Source organism: Silene latifolia, chromosome 1 (genome assembly GCF_048544455.1).
Source record: "Silene latifolia isolate original U9 population chromosome 1, ASM4854445v1, whole genome shotgun sequence".
In the NCBI taxonomy this organism is placed as follows: domain Eukaryota; kingdom Viridiplantae; phylum Streptophyta; class Magnoliopsida; order Caryophyllales; family Caryophyllaceae; genus Silene; species Silene latifolia.
In genome coordinates, this window is record NC_133526.1 from 16,285,668 (window position 1) to 16,311,991 (window position 26,324).

General features: G+C 36.1%; 2 protein-coding genes and 1 pseudogene across 2 annotated transcripts; 2 read left to right on the forward strand and 1 right to left on the reverse strand.

The window, feature by feature from the left end:
- The first annotated feature begins 2,604 nt into the window (after positions 1 to 2,604).
- LOC141641129 (ABC transporter C family member 3-like) lies at positions 2,605 to 5,356 on the forward strand (annotated as a pseudogene).
- Positions 5,357 to 17,477: 12,121 nt separating this feature from the next.
- Positions 17,478 to 21,536, reverse strand: LOC141600012 (UDP-glycosyltransferase 86A1-like). The gene is made up of 3 exons (XM_074420164.1): positions 20,565 to 21,536; positions 18,696 to 19,435; positions 17,478 to 17,785 (listed from the first exon to the last, which is right to left on the reverse strand). The coding sequence occupies exons 1-3, from the start codon at positions 21,088 to 21,090 to the stop codon at positions 17,630 to 17,632; spliced, it is 1,422 nt and encodes a 473-aa protein (XP_074276265.1). The 5' UTR covers positions 21,091 to 21,536; the 3' UTR covers positions 17,478 to 17,629.
- A 2,834-nt stretch (positions 21,537 to 24,370) lies between these two features.
- LOC141641136 (uncharacterized) lies at positions 24,371 to 26,041 on the forward strand. Its single transcript, XM_074449810.1, has one exon. The coding sequence runs from the start codon at positions 24,371 to 24,373 to the stop codon at positions 26,039 to 26,041; it is 1,671 nt and encodes a 556-aa protein (XP_074305911.1).
- Positions 26,042 to 26,324: the final 283 nt, after the last annotated feature.

The window sequence follows — 26,324 nt, forward strand, 5'->3', positions numbered from 1 at the left end:
TTATACAAAAATTGGACTAAAGTTATACAAAAATGAACCAAAGTTATACAAAAATGAACCAAAGTTATACAAAAATTGACTAAAGTTAGTCCATATTTGTATAACTTTATTCCATATTTGTATAACTTTGGTTCATTTTTGTATAACTTTGGTTCATTTTTGTATAACTTTGGTTCATTTTTGTATAACTTTAGTCCAATTTTTTGTATAACTTTAGTCAAATTTTTGTATAACTTTAGTCTTTTTTTGTATAACTTTGGTCTATTTTTGTATAACTTTGGTTCATGTTTGTATTACTTTAGTCCATTTTTGTATAACTTTGGTTCATTTTTGTATAACTTTGGTCCATTTTTGTATAACTTTAGTCCTTATTTGTATAACTTTAGCCCATATTTGTATAACTTTAATCCATATTTGTATAACTTTAGTCCATTTTTGTATAACTTTGGTTCATTTTTGTATAACTTTGGTTCATTTTTGTATAACTTTGGTCCTTATTTGTATAACTTTAGCCCATATTTGTATAACTTTAATCCATATTTGTATAACTTTAGTCCATTTTTGTATAACTTTGGTTCATTTTTGTATAACTTTGGTTCATTTTTGTATAACTTTAGTCCAATTTTTGTATAACTTTAGTCTTTTTTTGTATAACTTTGGTCTATTTTTGTATAACTTTGATTCATTTTTGTATAACTTTAGTCCATTTTTGTCTTAGATGAAAAAAAGTATCTCACAAAAAAAAAAAACGAGATTTAAAACACGAAATCTTAAAAAAAACGTATAACAAGAAGAGATTTAAGAAAATGAATAAAAAATGAGAACTAACAAAATAAAAGAAAACTAAAATAAAATAAAAGACAAAAAAAATAATGAATGGAAAAAACAACTCAAAACATACAAATTAACACAAAATGAAAAAAAAAAAAAAAACGAGTTGAAAAAAAAAAAAAGTCAGCGGCGGTGGGGCGGCGGCGGTGGGTTGGCGGCGGCGGGTTAGTGGGTGGTTAGTTGGTGTCGGGTGGGGTGGTGGTGGGTGGTGGTGAATGAGGAAGAGAGGAATGAATGATTTATTTGAGTTTTTTGATTTATTTGGATTTTTTATTTATTTGGATTTTTGGGTTTTTTTTTTTATTTATTTGGGGTTTTTTTTTAGAGTTTGAGAGAAGAGATAAATGAAATGTGTAAGATGAAAGAGAAATGGATGAGTGGAAAACAAATACTCCCTCCTATTCCGAATAAGTGTCCCATTTGGACAATGACACGAAAATTAAGGAATATAGTTAAAATAATGAAAATTATTGTGTAGGGGTAAGAATATATGAGTTAAATAATGAAAAGTATTGAATATGATGGGTTATGGGTGGTTGGGGTGGTAAATAAAGAAAAGAGCTAAGGGTAGGAAAGTAAGAAACCATGTCCAAATATGGCAAATGGGACAGTTATGTGAATAGACGGAAATGGCAAATGGGACAGTTATTTAGAATAGGAGGGAGTATATAGTAAATTAGTGATTAATTAGAGTGGATTAGTGAATGAGGAGAGAGATGGTGAGATTAGCTTATAAACACACTTTTTTGGGGTTGATCTCATCCCTCCATCTCCCTCCATCCAATGGCTAATAATAGAACTTATGGACTTAATATATCTTTTGGCCTTAGTTGATCTCTTCTCTCTCTCTCTCTCACTCTCTCTCTCTCTCTCTCTCTCTCTCTCTCTTTCTCTCTCTCTATATATATATATATATATAGAGATTGAATCATGTGAGGCACCCTTCTTAGGGTGAGGCGGCTGGACCCATCCCTACCATCTGATAAAAACAAATGAATGCACCAGATTGTGCCACGTCCCGCTAATTAAAACCTCACGATGCCCATTCCCCCTAATTCTACAGTCAATTACTCAACTCTTTTTTCACTTTCATCTTTCTCTCTCTTTGTCAATTTCATCTTCAACCTCCAGTTTCTTCAGTTTTTTTTTTATTCTCATCACCATTTTCATCGCATTTCAGTCATCTTCGACGCCTACAACGCATTTTCGAGCTATTATTTTCCGATGATGTTGCCGAATACACCAATGTATTGGGCTAAGATGGTGAATCCCCCGTCTTTGTCGTTTTTTTTCATTTCAGACGGGTGGTATTTTATTTCCGCGACTACTGAGGGTGGAAATTTACGGATTTCGTAGTCGGGTGTTGAGTTAAGGATTTCGTATTTTGGGGTTTCGACTGAGATTTTACCGAATACCATGCCCATTTTGTATGTGATTTGGGTTAGTTTGTGTGATTATTAAATTATTTTGTAGGAGTGATTATTGATTGAATTTATAAGGGAATTGGGGGTGTGTATTGCTTGGGAGAGGGGTAGGAAGTTTGAATAGAAAACTAAAATGCTGTCTATATTCGTGGCTAGTAATTGGGTTGGATTCGTGGAGTCACCATCAGTGGATTGTACAACAAACTCTCCTCGCCCAGTTTCACAAAATTGGGTCCTAGATTCACAAAATTAAGTCCAACATTCACAAGATAATCCCCAAGTCTCAAAATCAAGTCCAAGATTCACAAGATTAGGTCTAGTGTGACTTATAATTGTCTACTTTAAACAGATGACTGCCAGTGTGGTGATGTCACAAGTATTTGTTGTTGACGAGTTTCTTGATCGCAGGAGTGTCTGCTTGAGCTTTTAAAGTCCAAGACTGTAGTATATGTCACACACCAAGTTGAATTCTTGCCTACTGCAGATCTGATCTTGGTGAGAAATCGCAAAAATGTTTTGCTTTGTCATATTGTTGCATATTATTTGTGTGTACCTATTTAATCACTCGAAACTTGTGATATTAAGGTCATGAAAGAAGGGAGGATATTGCAAGCCGGAAAGTACAATGACATACTTGCTTTAGGAACCGACTTCATGGAACTTGTTGGAGCACATGAGCAAGCCTTGTCTGCCCTTGATGCATTGAGCACAAAAGCAAAAAGCCGGTAGTTCATGTGTCTCATAGTGATGATAAATCCTTAAAGGATGAAACCATTACTTCGACGGAGGAAAAGCCGATGATGTAGTTGCGCCTGAAGCCCAACTTGTGCAAGATGAAGAGAGGGAGAAAGGCGAGTTGGACTTTCAGTTTATTGGAAGTTTATAACAACAAAGATATGGGGAGCTTTGGTGCCCTTCATATTATTCTCTCAGATTCTGTTTCAGGTTCTTCAAATCTTAAGTAACTATTGGATGGCTTGGGCAACCCCTGTATCAGCTGATGCTAAACCCGCTGTGGATGGTAAAACTCTGCTATTAGTTTATGTCGGTTTAGCCATTGGAAGTGCCTTTTGTATCCTTGCAAGGGCAACCCTACTTGTGACCGCAGCATACAAGACTGCGAATGTTCTTTTCAGTAAGATGCACTCGTGCATCTTACGTGCTCCAATGTCGTTTTTTGATGCTACTCCAAGTGGGCGGATCTTAAATCGGGTATGTACACTTCCCTTGATCCTCCTTTCTCATGAATATGGTGCAGTAATCTGCTAAATTTTGTTGTATGTGATTCGGGCATCTACGATCAAAGTGTCTTTGTTGATATGACTATTCCGACTCAAGTTGGTGCATTTGCGTTCTCTTTGATTCAACTGTTGGGAATTATTGTGGTGATGTCACAAGTCGCTTGGCAGGTTTTCATAATTTTCATACCTGTCACTGCAATCTGCGTGTGGTACCAGGTAATATGATTGATTAACCTTGAGACTTGTCATCTGCGTGTGGTACCAGGCAACTTAACTTTGTTCATTTTTTCATGCAGCAACATTATATACCATCAGCACGAGAACTTTGTCGATTGAGTGGAATTACTAAAGCTCCAGGTGATCCAAAGACTTTTCTCGAGACTATATCGGGAGCGACAACAATTCGAGCTTCAATCGGAATCAAGATTCTGTAAAACAAGTATTGAGCTTATTAATGGATATTCAAGACCAAAGTTTTACTCTGTTTGTCGCAATGGAATGGCTTTGCCTTCGCTTGGACTTGTTGTCGTCAATTACATTTGCCTTTTCACTGATCTTTCTTGTATCCTTTCCAGTCGGATTGATTGACCCTGGTATGTCAGATCCAAGTGGTACTACATTAATTAATATTGTCATGAAACCCCACTGCTAATTACTAGACGTGGCAAAACTGACTCGACTCAAATGACCCAACCTAAATTTATATTTTTATTCAGGAATTGCTGGTCTCTCTGTCACATATGGACTCAATCAACATGATACAAGGTCAATTTGGGTGATGCGGAATTTATGCAATATGGAGAATAAAATCATATCAGTTGAGAGAATCCTTCAATACACTTCTATATCAAGTGAGCCTCCACTTGTTGTCGAAGAGAATAGGCCAGACACATCCTGGCTTTCTCACGGAGAACTCGAAATTAGAGACCTTAAGGTTAACTTCACTCTCATCTGAAAATTTTCATTTTTGTTAAGCTTTATATTAACATGATCGGAGTTAATGCTTAGTTTACGACTGGAAACCTGTTATGCTCCACATATGCCCCTTGTGTTAAAGGGTATTTCATGTACCTTCTATGGAGGAAAAAAGACTGGCATCGTAGGAAGAATCGCGCGTAAATCGACCCTAATTCGGCAATCGCTTTCGCATTGTTGAGCCTCTTTTCGGACAGATTATGTTGGATGGGTTAAACATATGTTCAATTGGGCTACATGATTTACGATCCAGATTAAGTATTATCCCACAGGATCCTACTATGTTTGAAGGGACTGTCCGAAGTAACTTGGATCCGCTTGAAGAGTACAGTGATGATCAAATATGGGAGGTAACATTTTTCTTTTTAGAAATTACCGGTGCTTAAATGATTGAGACGGAGTAATTGTATTTTTCATGTAGCTAATGAATGTTGTGATTGCTTTAGGCCCTTGACAAGTGCCAGCTTGGGGATGAAGTCAGAAAGAAAGACGGAAAGCTTGATTCAATAGGTTGGTTTCGTAATCAAATTTCAATTTATGGTGAATGTAATCTTTTCCTGATACATGTTCACATTCTGAACTACTGCAGTTTCGGAAAATGGTGAGAATTGGAGTATGGGCCAGAGGCAGCTAGTGTGTCTAGGCCGGGTGCTTCTTAAGAGAAGTAAAGTACTGGTTCTTGATGAAGCCACAAAGATCGACGACACCGCAACCGATAATCTTATTCAACAAACATTAAGGGAACACTTCTCAGATTCTACAGTGATTTATAATTGTCTACTTTCATATCGGATTTGGCCATTGTCGTCTATTAGCTCAAAAGGTAGAGCAATGTGTTATTGCACATTGTGTGGGTTCGAGCCCCACATAGACGAACATATATAAAGCACTAGTTACACTTTGTAGTAACATTAGTTGTTCTATGTGGTAACAATAACTATCGAACAAAGTGATGCTAGCTAAGAATAACACTAGTTATTTGATAATGTAACATTGTTTCGTATATATAATAACACTGTTTATTTGATAAAGTAACACTTATGTTACATATATTGATAATAGAAGCTCATGTAGGAATTGAACCTACATCCTTTGTGCAATTGCACAAATGCTCTACCAATTGAGCTAATGAGCTAGTTTAGTAGAAACTGAATATTCCACCAACACACTACAGTTGATGTAATGGCTAAGTTTATAAGTCACCACTTCACCCGAGTATTCGAGTCATATGTTTCTCATGTTATTCCAAAGAGCGTGTAGTGTTATTCCAGTAACTTGTCATGTTATCACATAGAGTAACCGTGTTATTCTATTAACTTGTTACGTTATTCCATAGAGCCAAATAATATTCTGTGACACAAAAGCCAGGTATTATAACACAATATGCTATTATGATAACATAGTTATAGTTACGGATTATAAAGCGCGAAAAACCAATTCTAATGATCTGAAGACAAACTAGTTCCGTCGATGACCGTATAAGGCACATTATATGCATTTAAAATTTGAATAAGGTATGAGATTCACAAAATAAGGGCTGAGATTCACCAAATAAGGAAAATAGCAAAAAAGGTGATTTTAAGACCAAGTTTCACAAAACAAGTTCTAAGATTCACTAAACAAGATTTGAGATTCACAAAACAAAGTCTGAGATTCACCGAATAAAGAAAAAAGCAAAAAAGGTGATTTTAACCACTTATGATGACCAAGTTTCACAAAACAAGCCCTAAGATTCACTAAATAAAGTATGAGATTCACAAAATAAGGTCTGAGATTCACCAAATAAGGAAAAGAGCAAAAAAACGTGATTTTAACCACTTATGATGACCAAGTTTCACAAAACAACCTCTAAGATTCACTGAACAAGGTCTGAGATTCACAAAACAAAGTCTGAGATTCACCTAATAAAGAAAAGAGCAAAATAGGTTATTTTAACCAATTATGATGATCAAGTTTCACAAAACAAGCCTTAAGATTCACTGAATAAGATATGAGATTCACAAAATAAGGTCTGAGATTCACCAAATAAGGAAAAGAGCAAAAAACGTGATTTTAACCACTTATGATGGCCAAGTTTCACAAAACAAGCTCTAAGATTCACTTAACAAGGTCTGAGATTCACAAAACAAAGTTTGAGATTCACCTAATAAAGAAAAGAGCAAAATAGGTGATTTTAACCACTTATGATGATCAAGTTTCACAAAACAAGCCTTAAGATTCACTAAATAAGGTATGAGATTCACAAAATAAGGACTGAGATTCACAAAATAAGGCAAAGAACAAAATAGGTGATTTTAACCACTTATGATGACCAAGTTTCACAAAACAAGCTCTCAGATTCACTGTACAAGGTCTGAGATTCACAAAATAAGGTCTGAGATTCACCAAATAAGGAAAAAAAGCTAAAAAGTAACAGCAAAAAATTCTACTATAAAGTTCCTGAAATAGAAACTAAGCTGTAAAACATCAAACATAGAATGCCCTCATTCGCCTCTATGCATTTCTCAGTTTCGTATTCGTAAACAATTCATCAATAGCGAATCCATACTCATTTTCTGTCTACGAAGTCCTGCTTGAATAGGTACACCTTATTTTTTTCCCCTTTTGAATGGGTTTTATGCCTAACTTCAACTATTGTAATCAGGATCTCGGTATCTACTCTTAGAATTATCCAAGCCATATGTATTGTTATTTGAAATCAATGTTTACTAATTTGTGACTTTTTTGTAGCCGCTACTTACCAATTAGGCATCTTAAGATAGCATAATTTGATGAAATCTTTTGTAAATCTTTTGCTGAAATTGCTCGAAATCTTATAAAATTACCTCAAAATTGCTCGAAATCGTTTGCTGAAATTGCTTAATTTGATGAAATCTTCTTCTGAAATTGCTTAATTCGATGTTGTTTTGATGAAAATCACTGCTTTGATTCTCCGAAAACGAAAAATTTGGGGAACTTTGCGCGAAATTGTTTTGTTGTTTTTGTAGTGAGAGAATTTGTAATTTGTGTAAACTAAAGAAGATGGTAAAGAATTTGGGCCTGTGTGTGTTTTAGTTTAGAGAGAGGAAGTATTTTGGCCTAAATGAAAAGATTATGAAAGACCCCAAATTTCCGGTGATGAACAATTGGAAATCAGTCCAATGTAACAATTTGGTGAGACCGGCCGCCTCGCCATAATGAGGTGCCTCACCGGATCCGGCCTCTATATATATATATATATATATATATATATATATATATATCTAGGATCCGGTGAGAACGATCACTCGGTGAGAACGGTGAGAACGCACCACTATATACATTTTAGAAATATATACAAGGAACACTTGTTTTTTTTTTTTTTTTTTTTTTTTTTTTTTTACCAAATCTCGGATACACTTTTGACTATCGTAGGTACACTTTTTACCAGAATTCTATATACACTTTTTAATAATGTAGATACGACTTTTTTTTTTCTTTTTTTTTTTTTTTTTTACCAAATCTCAGATACACTTTTGACTATCGTAGATACACTTTTTACCGGAATTCTATATACACTTTTTAATAATGTAGATACACTTTTTTTTAAATTTTTTTTTTTTACCAAATCTCAGATACACTTTTGACTATCGTAGGTACACTTTTTATCAGAATTCTATATACACTTTTTAATAATGTAGATACATTTTTTTTTTTACCAAATCTCAGATACACTTTTGAGTAACGTAGGTACACTTTTTACCAGATTTTTTTTTTACCAAATCTTAAATACACTTTTGACTATCGTAGCAACACTTTTTATTAAACATATCCTAGAGACGTAGATACACTTTTTTCACAATTCTAGATACATTTTTTGAAACTGTAGATACACTTTTTTAACAAAATCTCAGATACAATAAAATGTATCGTGGATGCACATTAGACTTGAATAGATGTTTATACATAAGGAATATTTTTTTTTTTGGCCAAATCTCAGATACGTTACATTTTTTACTTGAGGTTTCTATATACACTTTTTAAGAATATAGATACACTTTTTTCAATTCTAGGTACATTTTTACTCTAATCGATTAATAGCTCATTTTACTATTTAGTTATAAATAATTAATATTATTGCGAATAATTGTTATTATTGAAGAATTTGTCACTGTTCTTTATTATTTCAATTTTTGTAGGAATAAAGACGGAAAATCGAGAGGTAAACAAATGAAGACGGGTCAAAACTAACTACAAGACAAAACAAAAGGGGAATGAAGGTCAACCTTTGACCTTCTTTTTTAGACAAAGGTAACCTTTGACCTTCAATTATTCAAAAGTCTGCATTTCGTTCCATCGTCTCATCATATTCACCATCATCATCAATTCAACCTCCATTAACAAACCACTCGCACCACTGATCGCCACCATTACACTCAACTTCCGCAACTCCTTTACCCATTTGCGCACTCAAATCTCCATCACCATTTCACCCTCCGACATCACCATCATTCAATTGACCCAAAACCACCAGCCACCACCATTTCATGTCACCAACTTCAGCCACATTCGAGCACCATCACCAACCCGAATCCAACATCAGCACCATCATCCTCTACCCACACCATCTCCCCGTCCACCCGTCATTCATCCCCATTCTCATTCACAATCACCAACCCATTACCCCGACAACTCGCCTACCACCATTTAACCACCATCACCACCATTAATCCTCGCTTCAATCACAATAACTCACCCATCAATCAACTCCGCCATTCACACCAACGAGACCACCATTCTCATCATACCAAAGAAGAAAGAACAACCCCCAATTCTTAGGCATCAACACATAAAACCAAAGAAAATTAAGTTATTAATATCCAATCTTCATTTTCAATAGTGCGTGGTTGTTTACAGGGATGCGTCATCGCTTGTGATAGTCGCCGGTGATGTGTCGTCACTTTGTTGAATTGGAACTCGTCGTCGACGACAACGAATATGAGTAATGGTATTGAAATGATAAACAGGAAAGTTGGGGTAGGATAAAAATCCTAATTGGTCGCCGGAGTTAGTGCCGACATTAGGGACGATCGGTGATGACGGACGACTTGCTTGGCTTCTGCGTGCGTGGGGTCTTGAGTAGTTGTGCGAATCGGGGAAGTAGGGAGTTTGACGGAGTTGTTGATCTTTCTCGTCGGCGATGACGGGAGTAGTAGAAGGCGACGGTAGGGTGGTAGGTGATGATGGGGGGAATTTGAAGGGTAGTGATGTGAATAAGATTGGGACAGATCTAGTTTGGTTGTGTGACTTTGTGAGCAAAAGTGACGCGCGTGAAATTTAGTTATGAAGGTCGTTCTCACCGTTCTCACCGAGTGATCGTTCTCACCGGATCCCACCTCTATATATATATATATATATATATATATATATATATATATATATATATATATATATATATATATATATATATATATATATATATAGTCAAGATCGGTGAGAGAACGAACACTCATGAGAACGGAGAACAGAACATACATGAACCATAGGATTAAAAACAATCTAAGGGTATTTATTTAATCAAAATATCCCCACTACTCAACACACTCCCGTCACCCATCCCCTTTAATATCTCACCACCACACCACTCACTCACGGTGGGCCGCACCACCACCCTCATTGGCGGCGACACCACCACAATTCCGGCGACACCATGCACTATGGCAAAGATCACCGGTGCACCGATGGCACTTTGTATTCTTCCCTCCTCAATCCCTAACCTCCCTTCCACAACTCTTATCCCCACTCTCCTCACTTGGCGCCGCCGTTAGGCGAGTGGTGTTGCCGTGATACCTCAGGCGACCACCGCATATTCCCGTGCACTACCGATGACCAACTCCGATCGACCACGGTCACCCATTCGATTCATCGCCTTTTCACTTTCTCCCTATTTCGATCGTTTTCTTACTCGGTCCACCACGCCGTTGGTTACCGGTGCTAGTAGATCCGGGCGTGGGTGGTTCTTTGGCGGATCCGTGGTGGCTCAATTTGGTGGAAAGCCTAAATGCGGGGGTAGATTGAGCGACTTGATAACGAACTTGATAATGAAATGTTGGTCGAAATTTGGTGTGCCTATTTATGTGATTTAGTGTATTTTGAGTTCATAATTGATTTTTGTGATTAGTCAAGTTTCGATTTCTAGATCGTGACTCAATGTTTGTTAATTCATTTAATTGGCTAAAGTCAAATGATTCCAATGCTTCATATTTCTACATTGTTCTCAGTCTTACGTCTTTTCCTTTTGGATACCAATTTACATTGATTTTATATCATTATTGCTATATTTTTCAATGCATAATATGTATTATGTGTTTCTACTAATATATTTAGTGCACCTCTTAATATATTTTAGGTATAATTTTATTTAGGCGAAAGTGTACCTAGGATAGAAAAACATGTATCTGCTTTATTATAAAACGTACCTACAATTTATGTAAAATGTGAACCTAAAATATCACAAAGTTAAGCTAAGATTTGGCAAAACAAAAGTGTATATAACATATACTCCGTATTTTAATTTATCTAATGTGTTCTCAACGAGATACATTGAAATATGTCAAAATACACTTGTTTTTTTTTTTTAACTAAGTTGTAGGTACATTTTCTAACGATGAAGATACATATTTTTTCATCCGAGATACATTTTTTTCCACTTATAATTAATGTATCTAATAGTAAAATTAATGTATCTAATAATAGTTTTAATGTATCTATAAAACAAATACACCCTTAATTATCTAACTAATTCATTATATCGATAATAACACTAACCCATTAAACTAACCAATTACACCCGCCAATCAAACTAACCAATTTGGAGAGGATCACCCATGTGAGAAAATGCATACCTGTAAATGCGATAGATACAGATTTGTACAAAAATCGCATAATGATTTACACACACAGAATGTACTGATGTACACACGAATTTCCAATTACACATTTTCTCGCCGGCATATAATCGTACACACACTGGATGTCGATGCCCTTGACACTACAACCACCTTCGACGACACCGTCAACCTCACTAGACGAGATAAAATGCACCAGAACTTAGAGTAAGAGAGAGGATAATGGATGTAATTAGGATAGTGTCGGAGGTGCGCCAGCATCGAGGATGTTTGCCGACGGTTTGCCGACTTCGCTAGAGGTAACTATCGGCGGCGGCCGACAACGACAGTTAATGATGATTAGGGTTAGTGTGTCGGTGACCGGAGTGGAGATGGAGAAGAGAAAGAGAACCGGGGAGGAGTTGTGTCGCAAAGGGAACGACCGTGGGATGGTGGTCAAGCAATAACCGGCGTCTGATGATGGTGGTGGTGGTCGGAGGTGGCTGGTCGGAATGTTTGCTGGTGGTTGTGATCGGCGGTGGCTGGTCGGAATGTTTGCTGGTGGTGGCGGTGGTGGTGGATCGGGGGATAAGGAATATTAATTTAGGATTTTGTTTGTTGTTAATAAGTGGCAGCGTGTAAATAATTGGGCTAGTGTATTAGTATGTTCTCACCGTTCTCACCGAGTGATCGTTCTCACCGGATCCTAAATCTATATATATATATATATATATATATATATATATATATATATATATATATATATATATATATATATATATATATAGTGTAAAGATCAAGTGAGTCCATGTCTTACATTTGAGTCCATAAGTCTCATTGTGAGCCTTTAGATGAAGAAGTTGGAGGGCTGAGATTAAAAGCAAAAATAAGGGGATTAAAGCTAACAAAACCCACTCTCTCACTACCACACTAATTAATCCTAATTATTCACTAATTTAATATATATACATTTTTCCTCCCACCTACTTATCTCTCATCCACACAATATCCTTTCACACTCTCTCTCAAAACCTCTCACTCTCAGAAACCTCTCCTCTCTAAAAAAAACCAAACAATTTCAAATCCTAAAAAATAAAAAAAATCCCGCCCTCTTCCTCACCAAACCTCCCACCGGGCACCACCCCCCCACCGCCACCCCCACAGCCAACCCTCCCACTCACCATCACACAAACAACCACCACGTACCTCCCCACCACCGTCCCACACACCACCACCCACCCGGCCCACCATTACCACGGCCCACCAACCTACCCACCACTTCACCGCGTCCTCTCCACAACCGACATAACAACCATCACGCTACACCACACCCGACCTCCCTTCTACCACCAACGGCATCCACCAACAACCCCTTCTCCTTTTCCTCTCTCACCGCCCATACCAAACATACTTCCCACCTACCACCAGCCGCCCACCGATCACCACCTTCTCCTTTCTTATTTTCAGATCTGACCCGCGATTTTTCAGACACAACCATCACGCTACACCACACCCAAGGCTGCCGTCTTTTCCTCTCCTCTCGTATTTGTTTCTTTGTTGGTGATGGTGACGTCATGGCGCGTTGGTGGTGTTGTTGGATGTTGATGGAGGTGGTGTTGACTCGTTTTTTCAGATCTCCTTCAAATTTTTTTTTTGTTTGTGTTTTGTTTTTCTGATTTGAGGGCGTTGACTCGTTTTTAAAGATCTCCTTCCAATTTTTTTTTTGTTTGTGTTTTGTTTTTCTGATTTGGTGAATCATTCATGTTTTTAATATTTTTTTTTCTGATTTGGTGGCGGTGGTTCATCCATGCATTTTTAGTTTGATTTTTTAAAATTTTAGATCTCACATAATATCATTTTTTTCGAGTAAAGTTGTGATGGTGGAGTATTGATTTTTTTTGCAAAACAAAAAAACAAATGAAAAAGTTAGATCTAGTTTTAAAATTACACTTTTTTCTGTTAGAATTACACTTTTTCTTCATTAAAATTACACTTTTTTCTGTTAAAATTACACTTTTTCTTCATTAAAATTACACTTTTTTCTGTTAAAATTACACTTTTTGTTGTTAGAATTACACTTTTTTCGTTAGAATCACACTTTTTTTCATTAAAATTACATTTTTTCGGCTAAAATTACACTTTTTTAGGCTAAAATTACACTTTTTTCTGTTAAAATTACACTTTTTGTTGTTAGAATTACACTTTTTTCGTTAGAATCACACTTTTTTTCATTAAAATTACATTTTTTCGGCTAAAATTACACTTTTTTCGGCTAAAATTACACTTTTTTTCTGTTAAAATTACACTTTTTGTTGTTAGAATTACACTTTTTTCGTTAGAATCACACTTTTTTTTCATTAAAATTACACTTTTTTTGGCTAAAATTACACTTTTTTCGGCTAAAATTACACTTTTTGTTGTTAGAATTACATTTTTTGTTGTTAGAATTACACTTTTTTCTGTTAAAATTACACTTTTCTTCATTAAAATTACACTTTTTTCTGTTAAAATTACACTTTTCTCCATTAGAATTACACTTTTTGTTTTTGTTAAAATTATACTTTTTTCTGCTAGAATAACACTTTTTTCGGCTAAAATTACACTTTTTCTGCTAGAATTACACTTACTACTATTGGACTAATGTTACATTCTCCATGGACTTGTCATATTCTAGAGCTGATCAAATGGCCCAAGCCCATTGGCCCTACCCAGCCCGGCCCGGTTTTTTGAAGGGCTTGGGCCTTTACTTTTGGCCCAAAAAAGCCCATGGGCCGGCCTAAAAAGGCCCAAAATATTTTGGGGCCGGGTTTGGGCCAAGCGTTTGGCCTAAATTTTGGCCCGACCCGACCCATATTTATTAATAATGAATATTTTTTCTAATAAAACCTATTAAAGTAGCGTTAAAGTTATACTGAAGTCTTTACAAACTCAAGTATATTTTTTTAGATTTATAAAACCAAGTATACATAACATAAATCATATCTAAGAATGCATGATTAAGCATTCTAAAGTGGCGATTTTTGTCATTATTTTATTTTAGAGAGCAATTAATATGCATTTCATCATATTTTGTGCAATTTTATACACTATGTATGTTTTAAAAGTTGTAACTGGAGTTATTACGCTAATTATTTCCTAGGGTAAGTCGTAAATTTTAGGGCCTGAAAAAGCCCATTTAGGCCCAAAAGCCCGCATTAGCCCATAAGGGCCGGGTTTGGGCTTGCTAAATAAGCCCACACATCTGGGCCGACCCCGCCCAGCCCACACAAATGGGCCGCTTTTGTTAGAAGGGCCCGGCCCAAGCCCGCATTGGCCCGGCCCATGATCACCTCTATCATATTCTCATATTCTCATTGGACTAATGTTACTCTCAATGGACTAAAATTACATTCTCAGTGGACTGAAATTATACTTTTCTGGACTAAAATTACACTTTTCTGGACTAAAATTACACTTTTCTGGACTAAAATTACATTCTCCTTGACTAAAAATAACAATCTCATTGGACTGAAATTACACTTACCTGGACTAAAATAACACTTTTTGTCGTTAAAATAACACTTGTAAAATGCTAAATTACAATAACTTGTGATAAAATGACAAAAATTCAAAATATTATTCGTTAAAATCACTCGGAAAAGATTGAAGTTAAACTTGTATAAATTCTCGAAAATATTCCTTAAAATTACACTCGTAAAATCCTAAAATGTCGAAAACTTGTCTCGAAAAAAAAAAAACGAAAAAAACGAAATAGTCGAAAACTTGTCTCGAAAACAAAAAAAACGAAAAAAACCGAAACATGAAAAATGTTAACAAAATTTTCATAAACTTTGAAGTATAAGACAAAATATAGTGTTAATTGTGTATGATAATGAATTAGTGAATGTATTATTAAAACTAGAGAGAGAAGTGAATTCATTAGTGTTAAGTGTTTTTGCTTTCAATCTCAACCTTCCACCATGCATGATCCAAGGGTTGTGGGAGGGACTTATGGACTCAAAAAAAAAGGGACTTAGAAGAACTTTGCTCTCTCTCTCTCTCTCTCTCTCTCTCTCTCTCTCTCTCTATCTATATATATATATATATATATATATATATATATATATATATATATATATATATATATATATATATATATATATATAATACATAAATTAAAAAAAAAATTACATTAATAAAAATGCAATTCTTATATTTTCATAGAGGGTCTTATTCTCCTCTATGATATCCATCCTCTCCTCCTTGGCTATTTGGATGTTCCGTTCAGCAGTTGCTATATCGTCATATAGCTACAACGGGTTCCTTAAAAAAACCAACCGTTTTTAAAACCTTTTACAACGGACGCTTTAACAACGTCCGCTTTTTTATATAACAACGGTTTTTAACCGTTGTTATAGCCTGTATCTGTAGTAGTGAGAGGATTGATTTGGTTTATGGATTGATTTTGGGTAGTGTCGATTTGTAACCCTTGTCCACCAACGAGAGTTGGTTAGGTTGTGAATTGGATACCCGGAAATTGGTCTTATCACTAACCTAGGTTGAGACCGAAAGGGAGAACCAAGGGAGGGTACCTCTAGGCTAGTGTTTGAAATCGACCTCTAAGAGGAGGAGTGGGATGACCCGGAATACGATGAGTGCTTAGTGACCTTGACCAAATACTTGACTACCTTGGAAAAATGCATGTTTTTGGGGTAGTTGGGTGTTGAGTTAGGGATTCCGACCTTCGAACCCGAGAGGGGGGTTGGTGGGTAGAGCTAGTGTCCTATTATGAGTCCGAGAGGGAGTTAGTAGGCGAATTAGAGCCATCTCCCCCTTACTTGTCTACCCTTATAGTTAGCCTAGGGAATCGCGAGGTGGAATTACGAATGGTTGTGGGAGAACCGAGTTCTAGGCTTTTTAATCATTTGAATTACACCTTAATCTTTTCTTGCTTATCTCTTCTTCTCTTGTTTAATTGCCTTTTATATTGTTTAGCCTAGTTGTTAGAATAATACCCTCACCTTTATATTGTCGACTTAGCTCAGCTCAAGGATTAGAACGATTAGTAGTCTACCAACTCCTTGTGGGATCGACCATCAATAGTGTACGACAACCGTGCACTTGCGGGGTATAAATTTGACAAAAATTATTAAATGTTGTGTTTGACAAACTTTTTTAAAAAAAGGTGGTGTTGGAAATATTTTTTTTTTAAAGGTTGTGTGACAAAAAAACCATTTGTATATGATTTGATCATTCATACCTATCATGATACTCCGAAAAGGGTACGGTTACACTCAGTGTATAGAATCTACTATACACTGCGAGTAATATTATGACACATGACAATTGTGGAGGTATGAAATAGAATTTTTTTCAATTTTCATTTATTCTATTTTGGAAACAAAATTTAGAAAATCAAATTTTAATTTTTTTTTCCCAAATTATTATTAGTATATTTTTATACCATTATTTTTTAAAATAATATTCTCATTCTTTCCTCTTTTACTGATTTTTTCCTTAACAAAAAAGTGTTGTACCGCTGGCTGCGTCTACTACCCATGTCGTCATCCGCTAGCAACCAAATTGAATCATTGGATCATTGACCGCTATTAGAGCAAAACAAATGGAGTAAATAATGTTATTAATATATATATATTCGACGTTATTAGTTCATATGTAATCAAATGAAATCGATTCATTGATGTTATTATACGTTTAAAAGAAGTAAACGACCCGTATGATTGTTCAGTAAGTTTTTTTTTTTTTTTTTTTTTTTTTTTTTTTTTTTTTTTTTAACTAAAGTAACCGTATAACTTTATGTTGATAAGTTTTGGTATAGAAAATTTAAAAGATATGGATAAATATTTTGTTAAGTTATAATATTATCTTTAATTATGGTAAATATATACTGTAATTATTAAACAAATATTAAAACTAATATACTCCTAATTTTTTTTTCCTCCAATGGTGGAAAATTTTCCCTTAAATATCTCCCATATTCCTTCCATGATTAATATTTGATTCCTCAATATGCCGAAATTTGATTGGTGGTGTATAGTAGATTCTATACACCAAGTGTAACCGTAGCATTGTCATTCAATAACATTAACCGTCCCCCTCCTATCTCCTTAATAATTGTGACAAAATCAACGGTAAACAAATGACCGAATTGCATTTGTATATAAGGCTTAACGCCGAAAAAACAATTTCTCCATATATTATCGTTAAGTTTTGTCGGAAGCTTATTAAAATAACCCAAAATTACATAGCAAGAGACTACTCACAAGATTGTAATCATACAAACACATTAACTCTACATGACGTACGAAATACATTATAACTGGACGCTCCTAACAAACTCATCAAAGTTTCTTTGCGACGAGCCATCTTTCTCCCAAGCACTTTCAAGTACATTTTTCACCCTTCTAATTCCTCCCCTAAGTTCTTCACCCATACTTCCTTTCATCAACCGGAGAATATTCTTCGCCACCTCCGCTCAGGCCCGGCCCTAGGGGGTGTCATGAGGGGCATTTGCCTAGGGCCCAACCTTGGAAGGGGCCCAATATGAAAAAAAACTCAAAACTCAGAAATGTGCCTTAGTGCCCCTGCTCCTAGGTATGTAATCTTCAATTTCTGTGTACAATCAATTTTATCAAAATCTTATCCATTTCACCATCTTCTTTGTCTTCAATTCCTTTGTACACAGTCAATTTTCTTCAATCCCAAAGCAAACTCATTTCAGATTTTCCATTAATTTAGCTAATTCTTACGCTAGACAGTGACAAAAGAATAGAAGGGGGCGACCTAAGAAGATGCGATTGATGATCGGATGGTGGTGTTGAACCGTCGACTATAGAGGAAGTGATGGCGGAGGAGGCAGGAGTTTAATTGGAGTTTTGTGCTTGGTACTTTAGGTTTTCAATTGTTCTTTTTAGTCGTGTTGGTATGCTAATATGGAGTAACTTGTTTCTTTTGTTGGGCTATCTTATCTTATTAAGCTCGTTCTATGCTATAGAACGGTCTTATAGAAGAGTAGTTGTTGTTTTTTTATGTTGATTTGGGTCTTAGACTCTTACCAAGATATTAATTGTATGTATATTTATTTGAAACTTTGTATATTTTAAAGAAAAATTCAAACTAAAACATTATTTATTTAAAAAATTATAGTGTGTATAACAAGAGACATTATTAAGGTTTTCGATATTTTTTACGCTAAATAAAATTATTTAGAGGAAAATTTTTTTAAAAAAAATTCAAGCCAAAATAATTTATTGGGGAAAAAAAATGTGCCCCCATGCCTCAAATTCCTACTTCCGCCACTGATCATACATTGTATTTTTTTAAAGGGCCCCAATTCACGATTTCGCCTAGGGTCCCGAGAAGTCTAGGACCGGGCCTGCCTCCGCTTCACTAACAACCTCATCATCACATAAATTAATCCCAATCTTCAAATCATCAACGACTAATTTCCGATTAGTAAATTGATCGGTAAGAAGCGGAAAACACAATAACGGAATAGACCACCAAATACTCTCTAAAATCGAGTTCCACCCGCAATGAGTCAAAAACCCTCCTACAGCCTGATGTGACAGAACCTTAACCTGATCACACCAAGTCACAACCAACCCTCTCCCAACAATCTTCTCCTTAAACCCGTCTGGTAACGGATCCAAATCAGCTGAACTCACAATATCGGGTCGAATAACCCAAATAAAATGTACCTGACTAGCCAATAACCCATGTGCAATGGCTTGCAAAATGTCCTTACTAGTGTGAGCATAACTACCAAATGAAATATACAAAACACAACCAATGTCTTTATCATCTAACCATTTAGTACAATCACTTTCTACCCACATGCTAGTTGCAACTTTATTGTCGATTGGACCTATTGGAAAAAGTGGTCCAATTGCAAAAATTGGTTGGTTTTTGTTCAATGTTAATATTGTGTTTTTCTCTAGCTCTTGAACAGTGTTGATAAGTATATAATCAGCATGTTTTATGTCTTCAAATGCTTTGAAGATGATTCGATGGACGACGGTTGATGTGTCTTGGATTGTTGGTTGTAAGTATGACATTAGGTCTTTGGGTTGCATTGTTTCGACTCCTGGTATGTAATCTATTGTGTCCTTGCGGTTCTCTGTTCATCAAATCATAATACATGTTTGCATCTTAATATCTTGTTAATTAATAATTAATAGATGTTAAACTACTTAAGTAAGGAATGATAGCCGATATTGATGTACCTGATTATATTAAAAATGTTTGACAAACTAGCTAGTTGGAATGATAGCCGATATTGATCAAATAAGTTAGATTATTTATCACATACTATTTTAGCTAGCTTATTTAACAAAATATGTTTGTTACCAAATCCTTGAAAACAAAATTAGTTAACTTGAAATTTTGCCAAATAAACAACTGGGTCAAATAATTAAGTAGGTAAGCTAAAATGTCTTATGAAACAGAGTCAAATAAAAATGATGTATATAAATTTTGCAAGAATTATTTTGGATACTAGTCCATTAATATAATTACACAAAAGAAAATAAGGGCAAAAGGTTGCATTCAGATTCTTTTAATAAATTTATAAAAAATGTTCCCTCCTATTCATTCATTTTGTCCCTCTTTCCTTATCGAAGCTAGTCGGATTTTTGTCTCTCTTTCATTTTTTTGGTAACTTTTGTGTGATTCAAATTTAATTACATGTGGGGTAGAGTGGAATAGAGTGTTTTGTGTGGTCCAAAATCATTTTCTTAATTCTTGTGCAAAATAGAAGGGGGACAAAATGAATGAACAAGAGGGAGTATAAAATACTCCCTCCACTTTCCTATTTTCACCCATTTCCCCTTTTTGGAAAATTATCTATTTTCACCCCATTTATCTTCTTTCCTTATTTGGACTACCTTTTTCATTTTTTAATCATTCTTTTCACCCCACTTACATCTCTATTATTACTTTTTCATTCTTTAATCATTCTTTTCACCTTACTTACAACTCTTTTATTACTTTTTCATTCTTTAATAATTTTTCTTAATATGTGTAGAAAGAAATGGGGTGAAAAAAAGTGGAGGGAGTATAAATTTGTAAAAAAAAATTCTAAAATACTTTTTTTTTAGTATAATCTTTATATTTCTTATTTATTTTCATTATTTAAGAAAATACAAAGTAAACAAATCTTAATCCCTCAAATTTTATGAACTGATGCATAAGATTTGCCCATGGTAAAAAACACGAAAAAGAGTAAAAAAACATAAGAAATTATTTACCTTTAGAACCGAAATGACCATGGCTTCTTAAGAGGTCCAAATGATAGTAAATATTCAAGACTAAAGCCGGTTCAGTCCAAAACGAAACATTAATAAGCTTATACTTCTTAGCAATCATTGAATTCCATACAAAAAACGTATCAGAAATAATTATAGAAACCTTAGGCTCACTTGAATTGACCAAATTGCCCACAAGTTCATCAACATGGGCAGATAATACATGTAACACACCTTCCATGAATTGGTCATGGTTAAGGGACCGGTCGAACCCGACAGGGAACCCGTCGCTTACCGTGGCGTATCGAATATCGAGGCCCGAGTCGCGAGCCTCGGCGAAGATGTCGGTTTGGTTGGTAGGGTTGGCTTTTGTAATTTCATGGTGAATGAAGTTGGTGTTTATGAAGGTTATAGTGAAGCCTATGGATGCAAGTTTTGTTGCTAAATGTACGGATGGTATTACATGGCCTTGGAGTGGGTATGGGATTATTATTGCATGTGATTTCTTGTTTGTGTGATTTTGGCTCATTTTTGTGTTTTGATTTTAAATTTGTTAGGAATAATAATCAGGAATGAAGAGATTTGGGAGTGGAAGTGTTTGTGACTTGTGAGTATGAGTAAGAGCACACAAGATATTTATTTATCATTGACTCGGCGACTTGCATCGAGCTATGACAGCTATCCTCGGGTTAGACCATCAGTAGCGGAGTTAGGATTTGAATTTAGAGGGGCTAAAAATTTTCAGCAAGGACGAACGAGTAATAGGGTAAAGAACTAAAAAAAAAGTTAGAAAATACTTATAAAATACTTTGAAATATTTACCGTAAGCGAACACAAGCGCCACTGATAGCGCCTCCTAGCTCCACCACTATCTCAGAGTCAGACCCTCCTTGATAGGATGGAAGTTTCGTGTATTGTTTTTGTTATGTTTGCATTTTAATTCTAGTGCCAATTTGCGAAAAGAAGACAACCGATTTACTCGACAATAAATAGACCATTGTCTTACATATATAATTCGTAAAAAGAGGTATATATATATATATATTTTTTTTTGACAACAGTAAACTTTCATAAAGAAAATAAACTAGTACAAACCGTTCGTTCAGAAGATAAAGGGGGATTAGAGACCCCCAAGCTACCTAGTGTAACCGAATAAAAGGTACATGAAGATTAGAAAATACGGCTTTTCTTTAAAGGAGGATGATAGCGGGTGTCAAAATCGATGGATTGAAATTCCTTTCTCTTGGTCCTTGTAATCGTAGTGATAGAGTCAGTCATTCGGCCAAAAGAAGTTGCGGCCAAAAGAAGTTGAAACGTTGACAGAAACCAACGTTCGTTCCCCGAAGCGGTAAAAGACCTTTCCCGACGACCTTTTACCCGAGGACGACTGTCATTACGTCTCCATTTGCTATTCAACTCATTTTCCACCTGTGCTGCTACAAATTTAAACATGGGCAGTGATACTTTGCTAACATGAGAGGAATCAGAAGAGACCCGTTTCTTCTTATCAACTTGGAAAATGACATCTTCTCGAACCAACGCAACACTCTCATTCACAGTCACAACCTCTATGACATCAAAGCTTGATTAAAGGTTCTCCAACATGGAAGAAGAAATGAGAACTTCTGCTCACTTTGAAATATCTTTCAGGGGAGTTCCCGTCTGAATAGTTTTAGGGATAAGGGGAGATATATAACTCTCGATCTTATAGATTATCCAATATTTATGTGTGAAATTTGTATTGCGTTAGAGCTGTTTTCAATACTTCTTCTACATGTGAAATTCCTTATCAAACAAATAAAAATACATATTAGACGAATCGAATTCATATCGGTAAAAGATTTAATTTGTATTCTCCTCTCTCGTCCTAATTTCAATAATCAAATTAAGAAAAATAAAAAATACTTTAAATTACCCAAAAAAATCCTTAATTATTGTCTACATCTTTACTGCAATTATCCAAATGATCACACAGATTATCAACACACAATCAACCAATTTCGCACTATTATCGACTTTATGTTCACTCTTAGACTTTTCTTTTCGTCATTGCTCTTTCATATACAGGTTTTACTCAATCATGTACTTTTTTTCATAATTTTTCCAGACCATAACCTTCTTGATAAAAAAAAATTTCTCTTTACCTCTTTTTCTCTTCTTATCAAATGTTTTCAAATCCATCAGTTAAACCAAAATTTTCATATTGACCAAGTAACAAGTTTGTTTTCATCGACTACACATTGATGTTCTGTAACAAATTTATTAAATACAAATTAATTAATTCATTGAACATCTACAATGGGTCACTGAACATTGACGTGTAGAATATAAATCAAATCGATTTTAATCAAGAATCATGGTATAATTATGTGACATGGAAACATATTATGTGTGATTCATTGTGCGACATGCTAGATCTAAAGCAAATTTATGAACCCTAATAAACTTTGATCCCCAACGAATTAAATGGGAGAATTGGTCAACTCCCCAACATATGTGTGTCTAGGCGGTCTGAGCAGTAACTGTGCAGGTGGTCGTCGGTGGGGTGGCCGCAATAGGGGAGGGATTGTGATAGGATGGTGACCGGATGGGTGGTGGTTGAAAGGTGGAGGGAGGAAGTTGAAGGAGAGAAATAAAATGTAAAAAATGGGTGTTAAAAGTAGACCTGGCAAACAGATCAGGTCGTGTCGTGTTCGTGTTCGTGTCAACTTTAAACGGGTCATCACTACCCCAACCCTAACCCGACCCAATTACATAAACGGGTCATTTGTCTCAACCCTAACCCAACCCATTTAATTTTTCTATAACCCAACCCGACCTGTTTAACCCATTTATCTTTTAGCAGGTCATGTTTAACCCATTTATCTTTTAGCGGGCCATTTTTAACCCGTTTAACCCAATAAACCAATAAAATAAACTAAGTTTTATAAGCCTAATATCCTAAAAATGAGGAATGAAAATACTTATTTTTAAATTGTTTGGTTTGATTATTGATTCAACCCAAATATATCATGACACTTTTAAATAAACGGGTTATTCGTGTCGTGTTCGTGTCAAAATAGCTCAACCCTAACCCGACCCATTTAAGTTTCGTGTCGTGTCCGTGTCAACCCAATTACTTAAATGGGTCACAACGTCTTGACCCTAACCCGCTAACTTCGTGTCGGGTTCGTGTCGTGTTATCGGGTCGTGTCAATAATTGCCACCTCTAGTTAAAAGGGGTAAAATGGTCAATTATGTACATGATTAAGTAAATTATGTACATGAATGAGCATCACCCTTTCTTTTTTATCCAGATCTTTTGAAAATATTTGAACGGTCGCCACCAACTTTGACTATACTTCCTAGTTCCTATACGTGTGAATAAATATTTTATTAGACGAGAATATTGTGTAGACTAAGCACAATATTCTAGCCTATTATTTTGGGATTAGTTGCTATAATTTAGCATATTGTTCCTAGTCTTTAGTAGGTAACAAGATCAATTGTGATCATCTTATGTATTATAAATATTGCCTTGCTCATTCAATAAACGACATACGATACAATTCACAAACTATCCTCTTCTCTGCTTCACGTTTCCAACATGGTATCGAGCCTTGTTTAAAACCCTAAAACCTTCAAAATAATCGTTTTTTTTTCTTCTCCTTGCCATGACTGGTGGAGATGCTTCACATACGGAAACTTCCGTTCAAAAAATCGATCCCCTTTCACCATTTTATCTTGGCTCGGGTGATCTCCCTAGCCTCAAATTATCAACTATTTTGTTGAACCATCGCAATTATGATAATTGGAGTCGTTCGATGCGGATGGCTTTAAAATCGCGTCGAAAGTTTGGCTTTTGTGACGGCTCAATTAAAAAACCAACTGACGAATTTCTTCTAGGGCAATGGGAAGTTGTTCATTGTACAATCGTATCTTGGTTACGGGCAACCATTGATACGACTGTTCTGGAAAGTGTGCCATACGTGGAGGACGCGGCTGCTATGTGGAGCGATTTGGAGGAGCGTTTCGCCGTTGTCGATGGTACGTCGATTCATTCTTTAAAAACCGAACTCGGTGAATGTCGGCAAAAGAAAGGTATGTCTGTTACCGAGTATTATGGTAAATTAAAATCACTTTGGGATGCGCTTTCTATTCACGAACCTCCATTTGCTTGTGAATGCGGTAAATGTACTTGTGATATCGCTAGTAAAGCCGTTAAGCGTCTTGATAATGAACGCCTTCATCAATTTTTTATGGGCTTAGACCGTAGTTTGTATGGCACACTCCGTAATCAACAGTTTCAACTAGTCCCCCTGCCCTCCCTTAATCGTGGTTATCACGCCACACTTCAAGCCGAGCGCTTGCTTTTGGACGAGACACCCCCTGATGTTAGTGATATCGTTGCCTATGCGACCCCTGGCTCTTCTTCCCGTACCCCTGATGAATGGAAGAAGGTGCGAGAAAAAGAGAAAGCCGAACGTCGTAAACTTTACTGTTCTCATTGTGAGGTTTATGGTCACGATATCAACTGTTGTTTTATTAAAAGCCAAAACTTTCCGGACTGGTGGGGCAGTCGGCCTCGTACTTTGGCTGAATTACGTCGCAACAGGAAGTCGGGAAGTACCAGCACGAGCACGGGTTCGGGTTCTGGTGTAAGCTCGGGCTCCGGTGGTACGGTTCATGCCAATGCTCTCCAAAATATTCCTTCCGATCGGTTATCTGGTACGTGTGTCTCTTGGATAATAGATACTGGCGCTTCTAACCATGTAACAGGTGACCTCTCTTTATTCACGGATAGCATGGTGATACCACCTCGTGCTGTGGGTTTACCGAATGGGAAGCGGATAATGGCCTCTCAAATGGGGACCGTGAAAATTAACGGCTCTATTACCTTGCGTCGGGTTTTATTTGTTCCTCATTTGACTTGTCATTTAATTTCCGTTTCACAACTAACGGCCGACTATGATTATATGTTGCAATTTACTAAAGACCGTTGTCTTATACAGGACCGTTCCTTGAGGAAGATGATTGGAGTTGGTGAGCTTCGGGATGGACTGTTTATTTTGTCTTCAGTGGATGGTGCAGATGCAGCCGTGCATACATTGGCTACGACGGGGTCTTATGAGCTTTGGCATCGTCGACTTGGTCATCCGGGAGGCAATGTGGTTCAATTTTTACCTTTAGCTCATTCTCTTTCAGTTAATAAAAACTTGGTGTGTGATGTGTGTCACCGAGCAAAACAAACTCGCGCAAGCTTTAATTTAAGTGAGAATATTGCGTCGGATATTTTTAGTTTGATCCATTGTGATCTTTGGGGGCCGTATCGGACTCCTTCTACTTGTGGTGCTAAATACTTTCTTACGATTGTGGACGATTGTTCTCGATCGGTTTGGGTTTATCTCTTACTTGCTAAGACAGAAGTTACTAGTGTGTTTATGCAATTTTTATCTATGGTACACACACGCTCTCGAAACAGTCAAGGTGGTGCGGAGTGACAATGGCACGGAATTTAATTTTATGGCGGATTATTTTTTACAGCAGGGAATACAATTTCAAACATCTTGCGTTGGCACGCCCCAGCAAAACGGGCGTGTTGAACGTAAGCATCGTCACATTCTTAATGTGGCCCGAGCCTTGCTTTTTCAGGGACAACTTCCGAAGAAATTTTGGGGTGAGTGCGTTCTTACTGCTGCCTATCTTATTAATCGCACTCCCTCCAAACTCCTTGGTCATAAAACACCGTATGAGATTTTATTTGGTGTGTCTCCGTCTTATCAA

Coding starts and splice junctions, on each gene's coding strand:
- LOC141600012 (XM_074420164.1), bottom strand. CDS start 21,090: ATGAGCCAAAATCACACAAACAAGAAATCACATGCAATAATAATCCCA. Junction 19,436..20,564: donor TGGTCATTTCGGTTCTAAAG/GTAAATAATTTC, acceptor TTTGATGAACAG/AGAACCGCAAGGACACAATA. Junction 17,786..18,695: donor AGGTTGTTAGTGAAGCGGAG/GCAGGCCCGGTC, acceptor GCCTGAGCGGAG/GTGGCGAAGAATATTCTCCG.
- LOC141641136 (XM_074449810.1), top strand. CDS start 24,371: ATGGCTTTAAAATCGCGTCGAAAGTTTGGCTTTTGTGACGGCTCAATT.